This window comes from Moschus berezovskii, chromosome 6 (genome assembly GCF_049115385.1).
Source record: "Moschus berezovskii isolate FMDL1 chromosome 6, NW_MosBer_1.0, whole genome shotgun sequence".
NCBI lineage: Eukaryota > Metazoa > Chordata > Mammalia > Artiodactyla > Moschidae > Moschus > Moschus berezovskii.
Genome location: NC_142465.1, coordinates 31439904 through 31456891, shown reverse-complemented (window position 1 = coordinate 31456891; position 16988 = coordinate 31439904). Strand labels below are relative to the sequence as shown.

Below are 16988 nucleotides of genomic sequence, written 5' to 3'. Positions count from 1 at the left end.
AGCCTGGGAGGGGAATATTTATGTTTAGTTTGCCTTGCCAGCAACATCTGTTTAAAATCTCACACCAATGAGTTGCAGAAATCGCACTGCAGACAAACTTCCCCAACTCGATTATTTATCATTCATCTCTTGCCATTCAGAGATCAGAATGCAATAGTCTCTGCAGGTCAAGTAGCTGGAAACTCCTATACAGTTTTCCCCCCAAATCTTGATATCTTCTTAAGAAACTCCACCACTGAGTTGTTGGTTTGGGGTGTGTCCAGGAGATCTGGGGCAAATCTAGGGGGTGTCCAGTTGTCTTGCAACAACAGCTGGGACCAAGGTGGAGACTTCACCAGCATTATCCTGGTGGGGCAGCAGTAACGATCTTCCTACACCCTGGTTCTTCTCCCCACTGTTATCATCACCCACATCTTGATCACGGAAAAACACGGTATTGCGGTCATCGAGGACGAGCAAAAGCAGGGGACTCTGCCCAAGGCTGCCCATGCTTTCTGGGTGCATCATGTGCCACTCACTCAGGCTCCTCAAGTGCAAGACAGATGAGGTCCTATGGCACCAAAGGTCTTGGTTGTAGATTCATTGAGCAGCTCGCAAGACTTAACATGGCCTTCTAGACCAAGAGACAAACTATCCTCAAATCTCTCTTTTTCTTTTCCCATCCCAATCTCTTGTAGACCAATGCTTTTGTAAAATAGGATAAAGATGAATTACCTTTAAAGGGAGATTTCTTTTGCATGCACGCATGCTCAGTCATGTCTGACTGTTTGCCACCCCATGGACAGTAGCCTACCACGGTCCTCTGTCCATGGAGCTTTCCAGACAAGAATACTGGAATGGGTTGTCATTTCCTTAGCTAGGGGATCTTCCAGACCCATGGATCAAACCCACATTGACCTGCATCTTCTGCATTGACAGGTGGATTCTTTACCACCTGGGAAAACCCAAAGGAGATTTTCTTTAAGGTATATGAAATACAAGCCTCATTTTTTTTTTATTTTTAGATTAAACAGACCCAAAACTGCTCCATTGCTAAAAGGAAAAATATTTGCAATTTGTTTCTAAGTGATCATTCTCATATTTTGTATGTATCTCCTCTCAAACCAGTAACAAAGCACCTGTGGACCATATTTTGGAAAGCACTACCCCAGACAGCAAGTGTGGGCAAAACTCATTCAACATGCATCAGTGTCAGCCTATAAAAAAATGTGTGTTTGCCCTCTGGAACTAAATGGATGGTGATTTTCATCCAAAACTTGTAACAATGACAAATGTTATTGAGGGGGAAAAGCCCTAAACATCCATACTCAGAAACATGACTAAATGATGGCTTGCCACTTTGATACCATTATCTAAAATTATCATTACAGAATGATACAATGTTAAATGAGGATATATACAATGGTATCTGTGCCATGAACCCATAAAAACTAAGAATGTCGAGAAGGCAGGTTTAAAAAGTAACATAGGAAGTGAATTGGTTTATTAAATATTGTAGGTGGATTTTTTTTCTATGTCCTTCTTTGTTCTTGCGCAATAAGTAAACACTTTTGTGAAAGCTGAACTGAAGTCCCAGCTGCCAACAGCTAGAGCAAGACCAGTGCTGGGGTGTACCAGTGAGCGGCATCCCAGGGCTGGGACGGGCTCTGTAGACAGCCTCCATGCCTTCCTAACTGCTCAGCAGTTGTTTAGTGGACAGTCTCCAGTAGACTCCATGTGAAAGAGAAAGTGAGCTTAAAATTTACAGTCACAGAGCTGGTTGCAGCACCCAGCTCTGCTTTCACTGACCTGTGATCTTAGGCAAGTCACCTCCTGTAGAACCTCAGAAACTTAAAGAAATCAGAGTATCTATTCCTCACAGAGTCAATCCCATAAGGCAAGTGAAAAAGCACAAAGCACTATAATACACTAAACAAACATAGATAGAGCTATTCTCGGATCCCGGCAGGTTGACCAACCGCCCCTCTTTGCCTGGACTTTCAGTGCTTAAACCAGGACAGTCCCAGTCAAGTTAGGATGCTTGCCACCTTAGTCTGGGCACCTCAGGTCTGCACAGCCCTAGTCCTGATCCTAACCCCCTCAGGGAGCTCTTGGTAAGAAAGATAAGCCAAGCCTCAGCCCCTGGGCCCAAGAGACACAGGAGAAGACCAGTAGACTCAGAGGAAGAAAAGGGGAGCCAGGGATTGGGATGGGTCAGACTGCAAGAGTGGCCTGAAGGCAAGGATTCTGAGTCAGGTCACGGCAGAGAAAGCAGGATAAGTGGAGAAAAGATGATGGGACCCAGGCAGGAAGAAGCAGTGGTGTGGGAAGATCCTTGGGTTGGGCATCTCAAAATCTGGCCTGCCTCTGCCCACTCCTGGTCCCATGACTTGGACACTTAGCTCCTTGAGCCTCAGTTTCCTAGTCTGCAAAATAAGGATAATCACCCTAGCTTCACAGGGTGACTCTAGCGAATAACTGAGATCAAATATGAAAACTCCGGAGAGTCATATGAGTGGGTTCAGGTACCCCTGCCCCCTCACCTCCACATAGCCTTTCCTAGAGGCTCTAGACCATGTGAGCCAACTTGTCACCTGCTGCGATGCTTTTTGCATCACTCACTTGCAACTCTCATTATGAAGAATGCCCATAATTAAACCTTTAATGTGTGTCTCTACCACCAACTAAACAGGAAGCTCAGGTTTATATTTACTCCCATACTGAACATGGGTACTTGGTCAATCGTGATGAAATAGAAGAGAAACCCCCAGAAAGCAGGATTTAGAAAACCCCTTTTGTCTCTAGCTGTGACTAGTTGCCAGTATCCAGTGCCAACACCCCTGTCTAAATCCTGAGAGCGGCTGACCCCTGGTGAGCAACTGTCACTCCCTTGAAGGGCTGAGGCAAGGGGAGCTCAGCAAATATTACTATCTGAGTCTTTGGGATAGGCTGAAAACTATTCCACTCCCCCAGCACAAAAGAAAACTGGCTTAAAGTGAAACAAGAGAGATTTTACTTATCCAGAAGATTGACCTGGGGAAAATGTTAGACAGTGGCTGAGGTTTCTAGGACAAATTGCTGTCCCCAAAGAAAAACCCTTCAATTGGTTGGACAGCACAGAGTAACAGTTTCTAAACTTGCTGCACATGGGAATCACCTGAGGAAATTTTAAAACCACTGATGCCTGTGTCCACCCATAATAACTGGTTCATTCACTTGGGGAGTAGTGTAGGATGGCAATCCACTCCAGTGTTCTTGCCTGGAGAATCTCAAGGATGGGGGAGCCTGGTGGGCTGCCGTCTGTGGGGTCGCACAGAGTCAGACACAACTGAAGCGACTTAGCAGCAGCAGTAGGCTTTGGAATTTTTAAATTCCAGGTGGTTTAAATGGGCAGACAAATCTGGGAACCATTGACCTGGAGGAAGCAGAAGGATGATTGAGAATATTGAGATTCCATTCAGTCCGAGGACAAAAGAACAATGATCAATAACACCAACAGTCAACCTCTTACCAAGGGCTTTCAATGGACCAAGCACTGCACTGGTTCTGTAATGTGGATAATCTCATTAAATCTGAAAGTCAGCATTATAAGGGAGGTATTCTTATTCTTACCCTCACTTTACAGATGGGGAAGAGGTGACTTGGAGAGATCAAGTAGCTTATCTGAGAACTTACAGGTGAAAGTGGTGGAATGGAGATTTGAACCCAGGCACTCCTACTCCAGAGCCCACAGGTACTGCAGAAGAGGTGGGGTCTTTGGAGAGACGGGTTCCCCACCTCCTCCCTACATCTCTTCTCACCTGCCACCAGTACTGTCCTTAAAAGGAAAGTAGGAAGTCAGGCCCTGCCTGTCTCCCAGGAACTGAAACCCAGGGCTGCCAAGAGGGTGAGGCCCAGGGCAGTTATCAGCTAGCAGATCACAAAATCTGGCAGCAGTGGGAGGCAAAGTGTAAGAGAAGTTGCTGGTGTGACCAGTCGAGGCAGCCCGTGCAAAACCATCCCCATCTCACTCTGCATCTCCTAGGTCCAGAGGTGGATATTACAGGACAGCAAGGAAGTGGGGCAGGACATGAGGACAGAGGCAGGACCCCGTGGGCAGAGAAAGGAACAGAGGGAGAATTTCAGTACCAGCCCCAGCTTGGGGAGGAGGGGAGAGATACAGTCGTGGTGTAGGTACGTGGGCCTTTAATCTTGAAATCAGAGCCTTGGGGACCCTGAACACCAGAGGGAGGACATAATGTGACAGGGATCAGGAAGAGCAGCCCCTAGGATGGATTCGAAGTTCCTAGCCTGGGCTTCCCACACCCTCAGACCAATATTCTGCCTGTGGAGTATCAGACCTAGACAGATGACAAGACCATCAGCCCAGCACCTTAATTTTATGAGAAGGAAATAGGTACAAAAAAGAAAAGGACTTGGTTAAGGCTACAGGGGACAGTTGGTGGGGTAACCAGAACTAGAGCTTGAATAGCCTCCCACCCAATCCAAAAAAGAACCAGAGGCCTAGGAGAAATTTCTGGCAGCCTCTTGGCTCCTGAAGCCTGGGAGAAATGGGATCCATAGGGAACTTGACCTCCAGTTTCCAACAGGCCCTCCTGCAAGGATGGGAAGATGGAGCTAGGCATGCGGGAACATCCATGTGTTCTCCTGATTCTGGGTTAGAGTGAGTGTTTGGGGGAGCAACTAAGGCCTCAATCTCCTCCTGAAGCCCCAAATCAGCCAGGACCCCGCTTCTGACATCCTTTTGACTAGAATGCCACCCTGCCCTGGAAACTAAGGACCAGTCTTTCTTTCTCATAAAATCTAAGAAATGTTCTTGGGCCAGAAGCCCCCACAAGGTCTCAGAGCTGCCCTGTACATTCTCTTGGTCAAGGTCCAGAGATAATATTGTTCTAGGCAAGTTAACTCCTCCATCCAACATACTGGAAGTCTTGACTATGTATACACCCGTTTGTAAAGCTGGCAACTCTCTCTTGTCTCTGAGGGAGAGGGAGCATCTGTGCAGACGTGGGCCTGAAGGGAAATAAGGCTGCTCGCTACACGTGGATTAAATTCCAAGAGAAACAGAAAGGCTCCTGCCATAAACAGGGGTTGTCTAGGCAGAGGATGCCATTATATCTTGGATCAGATTGAGAGACAAGAAAGACTCAAGGTCTCAGTGCTAGGTAGTGGTGGGGTGAGGCCCAGAATCCCAGTTCTTGGGGGAAATATGTTACTTATGGGAAACTGCAAGTAGTTAGGATGGATCACACCCAGGCAGCCTGATCCCAAAGCCTGGGTCTTACCACTGTACTTGCAGCTTCATGAGGCAGTTTACGGCGGCTTTGGCATTTGGCTGCTGGAGTTTGAATTATCTCCCTCTAGATAAGTTCATTTCTCTTTCTTGCCTCCGTTTCCTCATTTGTAAAGTGGAAGGAAGAACACTGCCTACTTCTGTGAAAGTTGAATGAGTTAATTCTTTAAGAACTGTGACCAGACTGCTAGCAAATAAGAAAGCATCCGTTTTCACAACTACTATGGTGCTGCACAACATACACACATACCCATTAACCAAATTGTATTTTCCGTCCATCTGCCCTTAACAATTGTGGTTTTTTGTTTTGTCTTGTTTTTAAAAGAAATTCAGCCTTTTTTTTTTTTTTTTTTTAGGCTACAGTGCCCGGCATGTAGGATCTTAGTTCCCCAGCCAGAAATCGAGCCTACACCCCCGGCCCTGGAAGCACTGAGCCTAACCCCTGGATCACTGGGGAAGTCCCTGTGATATGTTGCTAAGCCTACAAAAGATATAAGAAAGCTTTCCTTTAATCATGTACTTGAAGGAACATGGCAAGTTTTTAATGTTTGAAACAAGTCAAAAGTATCTCTTCTGTCCTTGGGCTAAAGGTATGTTACACTACATCACTGCCTGGGGGCGTGTGTACTCAACAGTGTGTTTGCTTTTGAAAGGTGAGGCTAAACCCCCTTGGAGCACAGGCTGCCATGGGCAGTTGCCAGGCTTGTCTCTGTCGGCCTCAGACTATTGCAGGTAAGCTTTTCACTTCAGAGATAGAACATACACTGTCAAAGCTGCAGTTGTATTTTGTGTTTTTATAGGCAGTGAGCATTTGGCAGCTGTGTGTTTACTTAGCAAAGAGTTTCTGGGATCACCAGAAGGTGTGTCCTCTCTTTCTGTTTATCCAACATTGTCAGTCTTCTATGCTGAGGGGGACCACACTTTAAAGAGAAGGTACTCAAGCATACACTCGCATTTGTCTATCTGCATGTCCCTGGTTTGAGCTGAACCTCCCAGACCCTGCACTGAACTTGTGTTCTACACAAGTCCTCCTGGGTCTGCCTTGATTCTGTGCTGTACCTGGGGTAGGGGTCAGGGGTGACCTGTCACAGGGCGATTCAGGGTCTTTGATAGTTCTCCTAACTTTATATTTGAAGGCTCCATTCTCAGATGGTAAAGAATTCGCCTTCAATGCAGGAGACCTGAGTTCGACCCCTGGTTCAGGAAGATCACCTGGAGAAAGGAATGGAAAACCACTCCAGTATTCTTGCCTGGAGAATTCCATGGACAGAGGAGCCTGGCAGGCTACAGTCCATGGGGTTGCCAAGAGTTGAACATGACTGAGAGATTGACGCTTTTGCTTTCACCACGTCATAGCAAATGTATTAAAATACATATGCAATTTTATGTTATAAAACACTCAAATTTTTACAATTGCTTTTGAAAATATATGACTACCAGCAACTAACTGAATTATGACCAGCTGGATGGCATCACCGACTCTGTGGACATGAGTCTGAGTGAACTCCGGGAGCTGGTGATGGACAGGCAGGCCTGGCATGCTGTGATTCATGGGATCGCGGAGAGTCAGACACAACTGAGCGACTGAACTGAACTGAACTGTAATGACTGGACAATTTCAGACATTTCTGGAATGATTCAAAAGCAAGGAAATCAAACCTACAACTTTTTTTCAAGGGTAATGAAACTTTTATGAATTGAAAATCTGATCAATGAAGAAAGTTGGTATATGTCATGCACAGTCTTCAGTGGGTAAAAGACCCAGCCCCTCCCACCTGGGAACTCTCAGAACTCACTGGTAGCATTTGGCTTCAAGCTCAGGCCAAGCTCTGTGTGGGAAAGAGACTGCCGGTGAGCCACTGGCGTGGATATCAGACCCAATGACCTTGGAATCCAGAAGGAAAAGTCTACCACTGTGTCTGAATAAATGCGGTTTATTGAAGATACAGAACAGAAAATTCATACATATCTTGGTGCCAAGAAAGGAAAAGTACTGCTTGAGGGAAACCAAAACATCAGCAGGAGACTGCGGGGGGAGAGGGGGCGCCGAGAGAGGGGGTGTAGCCGGGAGTGCACAGGGCTGGCTGGGGCTTTCCAAAGGACAGTGGAACATTGGCTGGGGTGGGGACCCCTGCGGGGCGGGGGCGGTGACAGCCCAGCCCCTGAGCACTGCCCCGCGGCTGACCTTATGGGAGTAGATGGTTTTTCCTCCAGATCACCCTTGCCAGGAAATTTTGGGCTGTGATGCCAGCCGCAGAAGATACGTAGGGAAAGGGTCCCAAGGGTATGTGAAAGGGCGTACAGGGTTAGAGTGTGCCGGCAGGTGAAGGGGACTGGTGGGTCCGAGACAACGTTCAGAGTTTGTGGTGGGACCGCTGGCTCTGGGAGGAGCTTTGTGTGACCCGGACCGAGCTGCGACCGCCGCCCCCGTTGACGGCGCACGAGCCCCCGGAACTGGAGACACCCCCGCGCACCGCGGAGCTCCCGCCGAAACCGCCGTCCAAGCCCAGGCCCCCGCGGCTGGCCCTGCTGCCCCGGCCTCCGCTGCCCAGGCTCCCGCTGCCCAGACCGCCGCTCCCCAGACCCCTGCTCCCCAGGCCTCCACGACCCCCAGCTCCTCCTCCCAGGGCGCCGCTGCCGCCACTGCTGCTGCTGGTGGTGTTGTGAACCATCTCTGCAAAGAGCATTTGGGGTCAGCCAGCTTCTGGGAGGCCGGTCCAGCCCGCCCACCAGTCCCGCCCACAGTCCGGGAGCCAATCCCCTCCGCCCACCGGTTCCTCCCTTGGGTACCGCCCACTAAGGTTTTGCGGAGTCGGGTGAGGGCAGGCCTCAGGACCGCCGGGCAGGGGAGGTTGGCCTCCCCCACCGCCACCCTACAGGCTCTTCCCAGCCTGCAAATGGTGCAGCCCACCGGCGCTGGCCCACTGTCTCCCCCACCCCCAACCCCACCCTTGGTTTGAGAAACATTATCCCAAAGCATCTAGCCCCTTTCCTGAGAAGGAACCCCGTACTCACCGATGCTCACAGAACTCTGGCACTCCCCAGACATCCTGTTGGGGAAGATCAGACCTCCGTATTAGCATCTGTGCCGGAGCCTCCTTTCCTTAAATACACCTTGCTTAGGTCAACAGCATGAAAGCCTTGGTCCCCCTAGCTCCTTCCTGACTGATGCTGACTGTAAGAAATAGGTGCTTAAAATGCCATGACATGCATTCCTCCTCCTGTTGGGTAAAGTTGGGCTTAAATTGTTACCCTTTCCCACTAACATCACCTTCAAGAGGATCAGAGCGGAGGGTCATTCATGTGTCTACCCATACTCTTCCTGCTCCTCAGGAGCCTATATAGTAAATAATGTTTATATCTGTACCTTTAAAGGCCAGAGCCCTATAACCAAGTGCCAGCCTACAGGAACCCACTCTTCAGAAACCTACTATTAAGGCCTTAAATAATAAAGAAATAACCTAGAAATAGTATTTATGCCTGTGAAAGTGACAGTTGCTCAGTCATGTCTGACTCTTCGTGATCCCATGGACTATACAGGCCATGGAATTCTCCAGGCCGGAATACTGGAGTGGATAGCCTCTCCCTTCTCCAGGGGATCTTCCCAACCCAGGGAACGAACCCAGGTCTCCTGCATTACAGGCAGATTCTTTACCAGCTGAGTCACCAGGGAAGCCCAAGAATACCGGAGTGGGTAGTCTATCCATTCTCCAGGGAATCTTCCCAACCCAGGAATCGAACTGGGGCTTCATGCATTGCAGGCAGATTCTTTACCAGCTGAGCTATCAGGGAAGCCCTTATGCCTATGAGTCCTCCTCTTTTCAGACATGTATTTTACAGCTAAAATATGAGACATGAAAGATGGGGAAATCTGTCCATGATAAGTTTCTGGTGGTGTCACTATTGCATAGAAAGTACAGTTCTCCTGGAGGATTGGCAGCATCTCAAACGTTTAAAGGGGCAGGAGTTAGGAGGGTGGGGGGAGGAATGGGCCCGCTGAGGGCTACCACCATCTCCAGCAGCGCACATGCGCATGCTCAGGCAGCAAAGCCACCAGACCTCTCAGCCTCCTGGAAACCAAAGGGATTCCAACTAACCTGCACTCCTCGCCCTCCAGGAGGGTCCGGTAGGTGGCAATCTCAATGTCAAGGGCCAGCTTGACATTCATCAGCTCCTGGTACTCCTTCAGCAGCCGGGCCAGGTCCTCCTTGGCCTGCTGCAGGGCAGCCTTGAGGTCCTGAAGCTTGGCGTTGGCATCCTTGAGGGCCACTTCCCCACGCTGCTCTGCATCAGCGATGGCTGTCTGCAGGTTGGCATTCTGGGTTGGGGGGGACCGGAAGTCCAATTTAGGTTCAAGTGGATTCACTGAGAGCCTGCCTATGTGCTTGGCGCTTACACATGGATCACCTCATTTTGGACAAATGAGGAAACTAATACCCAAGAAGATCAAGCCTGGGCTTCGATCGAAATCCTCGTGCCTCAAGAAATGGGATTAACACCATCTGGCCTCAAGGACGTAGGCCAGCTCAGGAGTCAGACTCCTCCTATACCTCTCTTCTCTCTCATGGTAAGAGTCTACGCATCTCCTGAAAGCCCTCCTCCTCCAAAGAATTGTTCCTCTGCCCTAAACCATGTCGATGTGAGCTACCTTGGCTATTCTAATTTGGTCTTCACACAGCTTCTTTCCCCAACCTCCCTAATTATGTCTAAACTCAACATTTCTGGTTCACATCAGCCTCCAGTCTCTAGGCAGGCAGGATCTGGGTCCATAAGACATAGCCCAGAAGCACACCCCATCAATTTTAGCATGCAAGTGGCTGGGACGTGAGTGCTGAGCCCTGACTTTATGGTGCAGGCATCAGCCCGCAGTCTCAGGTGAGTGCTCCTTCCTTCTTCCCACCTGCTTCTTGATGCTCTCAATCTCGGCCCGCAGCCTCTGGATCATCCGGTTGAGCTCCATAATCTCACTCTTGATACTCTTCAGGTCGTCCCCGTGCATGCCGGCTGTAGTCTGCAACTCACCCAACTGTATCCGAAAACAGTCACACATTCAAAAGGCCAGCAGGGCCTACTATGGTCCCCTACTCCAACCCTTCTGCATCACAAACAGGAAAACAAAAACAGAGTTAGGGCCTGTGCAAGGCCACACCCTGGAGGAACCAGGTGCTCTGTCCTCTGTGTCAGGGACACATCTTCCAGCACAGTTGCTGCTGGGATTTTTTTGAGCTTTTACTTTGCCCCAAGCCCTGTGCTCTACCTCATAGAACCTCACAGCCCCCTGGTGAGGAAGGCATTATTATCCCTATCTTATGAATGGGAAAACTGAGATACAGATTGCTTGAGTATCATGACTAAACTCTCCAAAGTATCAAGTAAGAGGGCTGGAGCGTGAATGCAAACATTTCATATACTGGAGCCATCTCTTACCCAGCAGGCTATACTTCTGGGGCAGAAAACTCAGAAGAGTCTGATGCTTAAGGGTTAGCTAGGGCCTTTTCAGATTTAAGGATGGGAGAAAGGTGTACAGAATTCCCCTGTCCTCTAACTTTGCTCAGTCTCCCTTGCTCTTCTCCCACTTCCTTTCAGACACTGGCTTCAACCCCTCAGTGTGATCAGATCAGAAGCAAGCATGACAGGGCCCAGTTGAGTGCGAGCAAAATGGAAGTGTCTCCAATAATAAAATATATGCAGCCAGAGGGCTTTAGGTTAAGGATTTCTCAAGCTTGGCACTAGTGACATTTCAGACAGAGTAATTTTTTGTTTGGTGGGAGAATGGTATCTCATGCATTGTAGAATGTTTAGCAGCATCTCTGGCCTCTACCCTCCAGACTCCAGTAGCACCCCACCTCCACCCCTAGGTGTGACATTCAAACCTGTCTTCACACATTGCCACATGTCTCCTGGGGGAAAAGCCCAGATTACCTTCCCCCTACCCTGGGTGAGAAGCACCAGGTTAGAGCAATGTCAGAGCTCTCTGATTAGGAAGGGAGACGTCTGGTAGCAAACCAGCCTAGTAGGAGGGAGATGAGCCACACGCTGGAAATGCAGAGAAGAATGACTCTGGAGCAGACTCAGCCCTCCTGGGGAGACGTGATGGTGTCACCCACCTTGGACTGGTACAGAGCCTCAGCCTCAGCCTTGCTCCTCTGGGCGATGGCCTCGTACTGGGCGCGGACCTCGGCGATGATGCTGTCCAGGTCCAGGCAGCGGTTATTGTCCATGGACAGGACCACAGACGTGTCACTCGTGTCTGACTGCATCTGGGACAGCTCCTGCAGGCCAGGCAGACATGACCCCTCCTGAGCTCGCCAGGGACACAAGCCACCAGCTCGGGAGGGAGGGCTCTGAGCCAACTGAGGGACAGGTGGGAAGGTGGCACTTTTGTCAGAAGGACAGAGAGGTGAACCTTTTTCTAGGAGACAGGAGGCAGGTGGGTGAGGGGCAGGCTTACAGCATCATAGAGGGCCTTCAAGAAGTTGATCTCATCTGTCACACTGTCCACCTTGGCCTCCAGTTCCACTTTGGTCATGTAGGCAGCATCGATGTCCTGGGAGAGAGTTCAGTCATGGTCCCCTCTGACCTCTGGGCTTAGCCTGGTGCTGGGCACTAAGGGAGGAGGCGGGGCAAAGGGGTCACTGGGCCCCCCCAGAGCTGCCACTCTGGGGAAATGAGACGCCCGTCCAGGCACAAACAGACCTGGCCTGACATTACCAAATAGGCTGCCTTTCGGCTGGGCTGGAGGACCCTTCTCAGAAAACAGCCAAAGAGGCTGTGAGGCTGAAAAGAAGAACAAGGGCTGGGCCAGGGCCATTACACTGAGACTGGATGAGAAGAATTTGTGAGGAGGGCCTGGGGGAGAATCTAAATCAGCAACACTCAAAGGCTCTCTCTCTTTTTTTTTTTCCAGAGTCTCTCTTTAAACTGCTCCTGGGAATACACTCCTGGGGTGGGGGGGAGGAATATATATACTAATATATATTCCTCCTCTCCGTCCACTTTCTGATCACAACTCAAGATCTAATGGGACTCGTAGACCCACAGGCCCATCAGGAGGGAGCCACATGGCAAAGTCTGGTGGACCCTTTGGACCCTCCTCCCAGGAAGGGAGCCTCCAGGCCCTGAAGTGCCAGGCCCAGCCCCTCCCAGCTTGCTGGGGTGGAGGGGCTCCCTGGCTCCCTCCGTGGCCGTACCTCACCTACATGGCCTGAAGGAGACCCTCAAAATAAGAGGACTGGACTTTTTCTCCCCTCAACCTCCTAGCACCCTATTCAGCGCGGCTCTGGGGTGGGAGGTGGGGGAAAGACCCTTCACCTTCTTCAAGACGACGAAGTCATTCTCTGCCGCAGTGCGCTTGTTGATCTCCTCTTCGTATCTGTGAGAAAAGAGGCACTTTCTGGCCCATCTTCCCCAGGAGGTCACCATGGCCTCAGAGCACTTCCCATAAGTAGCACAGACTCAGGGGTTCTTGTCCTGACCTTTAGCTCGAGGCCTGTGCCCTTGCAGTGCACCACCTCCCAGGTTCAGGTGAGACCTGGTTTTTCTACAGGCTTCACTGAGCACTGTGTGCTCTCAGAGGGTAGGGCCTAGAACCAGCTCTGTGTGCAGCAAATATGGTAGCTCCATGGGCTCTTGGTAAGTACTTCTTGAATTTGTGAAAACCAAGAATGGCACTACAAATGTGCCAGGTCTTATTCTGTGAATGACACGTATTAACTCATTCAGGCCTCACTACAGTGAATAAATACTATCACTGTCTCCATTTTACAGATGAGAAGACTGAGGCACAGAGAAGCTAAGGAGTTAGTCCAAGATCACAGAGCTGAAAGTGGTGGAATAGACCTCGCCCAAGGCACTCGGATTCCAGACCGTACTCTTAACTTTAAAGTAAGCTGCCTCTCATTCAGAAGCCTATTGACAAGGGAAATATAGCCCATATTTGAAGAGGAATTTGGAGATGATCTAGTCCAGGGAGGATGGAGGGTGTTGTCTGAGTCTACGTGGTTTGTGAATGAACTTCAGAGTGTCTTGGAACACCCCCCCCAAGCTTACATGGATACACCCTTTCATTAAATTCTTAAAAGGATTTTTACCCAAAAGAAACCATGAGCCATTATTTTAAAGACTGGGATCTTGAAAGTCAGAGAAGGTGGGGGTAAATTTCGCCCAACGTGTTGCCAGCTGGAACAGAGCTGGCCCCTCCCACCCTCCAACCCACCCTGCCCCAGGAACTGAGCAGCACACACCTCTTCTTGAAGTCCTCCACCATCCCTTCCATGCTCCTCAGCTCCTCATGCAGCTTGTCCTTCTCAACATGCAGACCATCCAGAAAGGCCCTGAGGCTGCTGATGTAGTTCTCAAAAAAAGGCTCCAGGTTGCGGTTGTTAGTGTTAGTGCCAGATCCCTGCTCCTGCAGGAGGCTCCACTTGGTCTCCAGGACCTTGTTCTGCTGCTCCAGGAACCGCACCTGCCATTCAATAGGAAAAGGACATCAGGGAGCAGCCTGCAGCCAACTGCAGTCTTGGATGACTTTCCTAGAAACAAAGTTCCCAGGGGTCTCCCAGTCCCTCCCATTGGGTTGCATTTTGCCTGCTACAATAGTTCGGTACTAACCCCATGCGGATAAGCAACATCAGTGTCCTACAACGGAGGTGGAGCCCTGCTGTGCAGATAAGGAAACTGAGGCCCAGAGTAACCAAGGTGACACTACAAGCTAGTAACAAACCAAAACAGGTTTCTTGATACCCAGACTGGATGATCTTCCCACTGTATCATTCACTCATTCATTCACCAATCATTTAGTACTCAATAAATAGCAGGAGATCTGAGAGCCTACAGCTGGTGTAGTTTCCAAGAAGAGGTTTACAGTACATCTGGGTGCCCTGCACTAAGGTGAGAAATAGAGAAAACCATAGAGAAATGGCTCCTGGGCTGCCCTAGTCCTAGGAACAAGGGCCCAGATGAACCAAGGACCATGAACCCCTTGCTGCCGAGCCTGGTTAAATATAGAGCTCAGTTGCATTTAAATTGAACCACTAGCTAAAGATGTCTCAAACTTTCATTTGCTACAAAACATTTCTGTACACAAGCTCAAAGCCAACTGTATAAACAGATGGAATAAATATCAATCAATTGATCATTCAACAAACATTTGCAGAGCACCAGGCATGTGCCACGCTTTATGCTGGCCACTCAGGACTCCAGGACCTGGGAATCCCCCTTCAAAGATGATGCGAGATCTTGCTGAGAAGGTCTTGGACAGTTCTCCACCTTCTGTGGAGAACAGTATTTTCACATCACTTTCTACCTCTCTGTGAATAATTTATCTGGACACTCAGGTGTCTGCCAGGAACTAGTGGGTCACTAGGCTTTGAAGAGCTTCCCCTCTGCAAAGTCTGATATTCCAGTGTTAAGATCAACTTCAGCTTCAGCTTTGCCCAAGTCTCTTATGTATGGTGAAAGGACCCCCAACAAGTCCCTACAAACCCTTTCTTCAAGACCTGATACTATCCCATGGTCACAAAGAGATCGCAACACCTCATACTCAGCAATACTGCTGAAACCCTCAGTTAGCAGCTGATCAAGCCTGAATACTCTCTAGTCACCACAACTATTGTCATAGTGTCCCCTGCATGGAGTAGTCAGAGCACAGAAAGCCCGATAAAACCTCGCTTCAACCTCACCTACACATAGGCATGCGTATACCAAGGTCAGTGGCCTAACATTCACAGCTCGTCACGCCAAAATCTTCCTATGAGAATCACCCAGGAGGAGGTACCCCTCACCCTTACTCCCTCCCACCCCCAAAAAAACACTCTGCATCCCTCTCCTTAGGCTGACAGTAGGTTAATTCATCACTCAGGTAAATATCCAGCTTTGGCAGAGTTTGTCTCTCTTTCAAAGAGGAGCAATTCACAGTTTTCCTGAGCTGGAGAAGGAGCTCTGTGTTTGGGTACAAGAGGAAACAGTGAGGGGACATTCTTGATGGCAAGGTCTCGGCAACGCCAGAGGCACTTCACAGAGTCACAGTGATGGGACTTACAGAAAGAGTAACCGTTCCATCCAGTAAGGGACCCGAAAGCTTTTCATTATCTACCACTCCCTTAAGCAAGCCCACCCCTGAGGGATGGAGGTGGAGGATGAACCTGCAAGTCCTTCCTTGGTTGCAAAAGGAAAAGAGGAAGAAGAGGCCAAGCTCATTAGGACAAACTTTCTCACTGTCTGGCTGTGCTGAGGTGGTCTCACCTTGTCGATGAAGGAGGCGAACTTGTTGTTGAGGGTCTTGATCTGCTCCCGCTCCTGAGCCTTTACTTGCCCAATCTGGGGGTCAATCTCCACGTTGAGGGGCTGCAGGAGGCTCTGGTTGACAGTCACTTCCTGGATTCCCCCAGGGAAGCCACCTGGGCCAAAGCCACCAGGGCCACCAAAGCCACTGGGTCCTCCAAAACCGCCAGGGCCACCAAAGCCACCAGGGCCACCAAAGCCACCAGCCCCTCCTCCAAAGCCACCAACTCCCCCTCCAAAGCCTCCAGCTCTTCCACCAAAGCCCCCGCCAATCCCTCTTCCACCACCTCCAAAACCGCTGCCTCCTAAATATCCCCCACTGGTGTTCCCAAAGCCTCCAGCCCGGATGCTGCCTCCAGCCACGCTGATGGAGATCTTCTTGCTCCCCCCCAGGTTGTAGAGACTCCTGCTGCCAAAACCTCCTCCCATCATGGCACAGGCGGCAGACCCACCGCCACCCCCGCCTGAGCGGGAGGCCAAGGAGGACTTGGTGGAGGTGACCCGGCTCTGGCCTGAGACCACAGCTGAGCGCCCACTGAAGCCCTGACGGTGGCTCCCACTGGAAGACCTGCAGGACTGTTGGCTGTAGCCGGCCTGACGACTCATGGTGGACAGCAAGGTATTCCAAAAGGAGAGCAGACCAGAAGGTTGGTGGAAACTCGGAGACCTTCTGAAGTTCTGGGCCAGAGGTGGCGCTTATATAGGGCTGGGAGCTTGGCTGGCTAATGGTGCCAGCCAACTAATTGAGGTATTATCAGCTTTGGTTTGCCTGGCAGAAAGAGGTCAAGTCCAAAACTCGAAACACACCTTGGTAATCACCCCAAATTTCCAAATTGTTTTGTCTCCCCAGGGTTAGTCATCTGAAGTAAGCTTAAGTTGGGAGAGGGGCCATCCTGCAGGGCTGGACATAGCCCTAATCCCCGAGAGACTTACCCTCCCATCCCGGGAGTGGCAAGTCAGCGTTTCCATACCTCCTCTGTGTCCCCATGGCCACTCTGCCAGCCCATCAAGCCTCAGAAGTTTACAGGATGGGTGCAGAGCCTCGGTGAGGGCCTGGGGGAAGAAAGGAGAGGAAGGGGGAGGGCTGGGAAAGAGAAGGAGGATGAGGAGATGGAAAATGTAAGAGTGAGAAAAGGTACAGCATCCCTCTGGGGCTCTTGCCATCCAGGCAGAAAAAGGTACACAACTGAATCACACAACAGGATGTGTTCTTGACCGTGTGGGCCTTGGATGGAGAGCTGATTAGGGAGTTGGGAAAATAGGGTGCAGGGGGCTCAGGCTAAGAAACAGAGGGATATACAGTGGACTGAAATGAAGTACAGACCATAGCCAGGGCTTCCCCAGTGGCTCAGCGGTAAAGAATCTGCCTGCAGTGCAGGCAACGCAGGAGACAGGGGTTTGATCCCTGGGTCTGAAAGATCCCCTAAAGGAGGCA

At 50.1% G+C, this 16988-nt stretch overlaps 1 protein-coding gene across 1 annotated transcript; it reads right to left on the bottom strand.

Annotated features, from left to right (window-relative positions):
- Window positions 1-7626: 7626 nt before the first annotated feature.
- On the bottom strand, window positions 7627-16159 carry LOC129535894 (keratin, type II cytoskeletal 3-like). Its single transcript, XM_055394612.2, has 9 exons — window positions 15515-16159; window positions 13516-13736; window positions 12584-12644; window positions 11724-11819; window positions 11380-11544; window positions 10173-10298; window positions 9370-9590; window positions 8288-8322; window positions 7627-7946 (listed from the first exon to the last, which is right to left on the bottom strand). The coding sequence occupies exons 1-9, from the start codon at window positions 16157-16159 to the stop codon at window positions 7627-7629; spliced, it is 1890 nt and encodes a 629-aa protein (XP_055250587.2).
- Window positions 16160-16988: the final 829 nt, after the last annotated feature.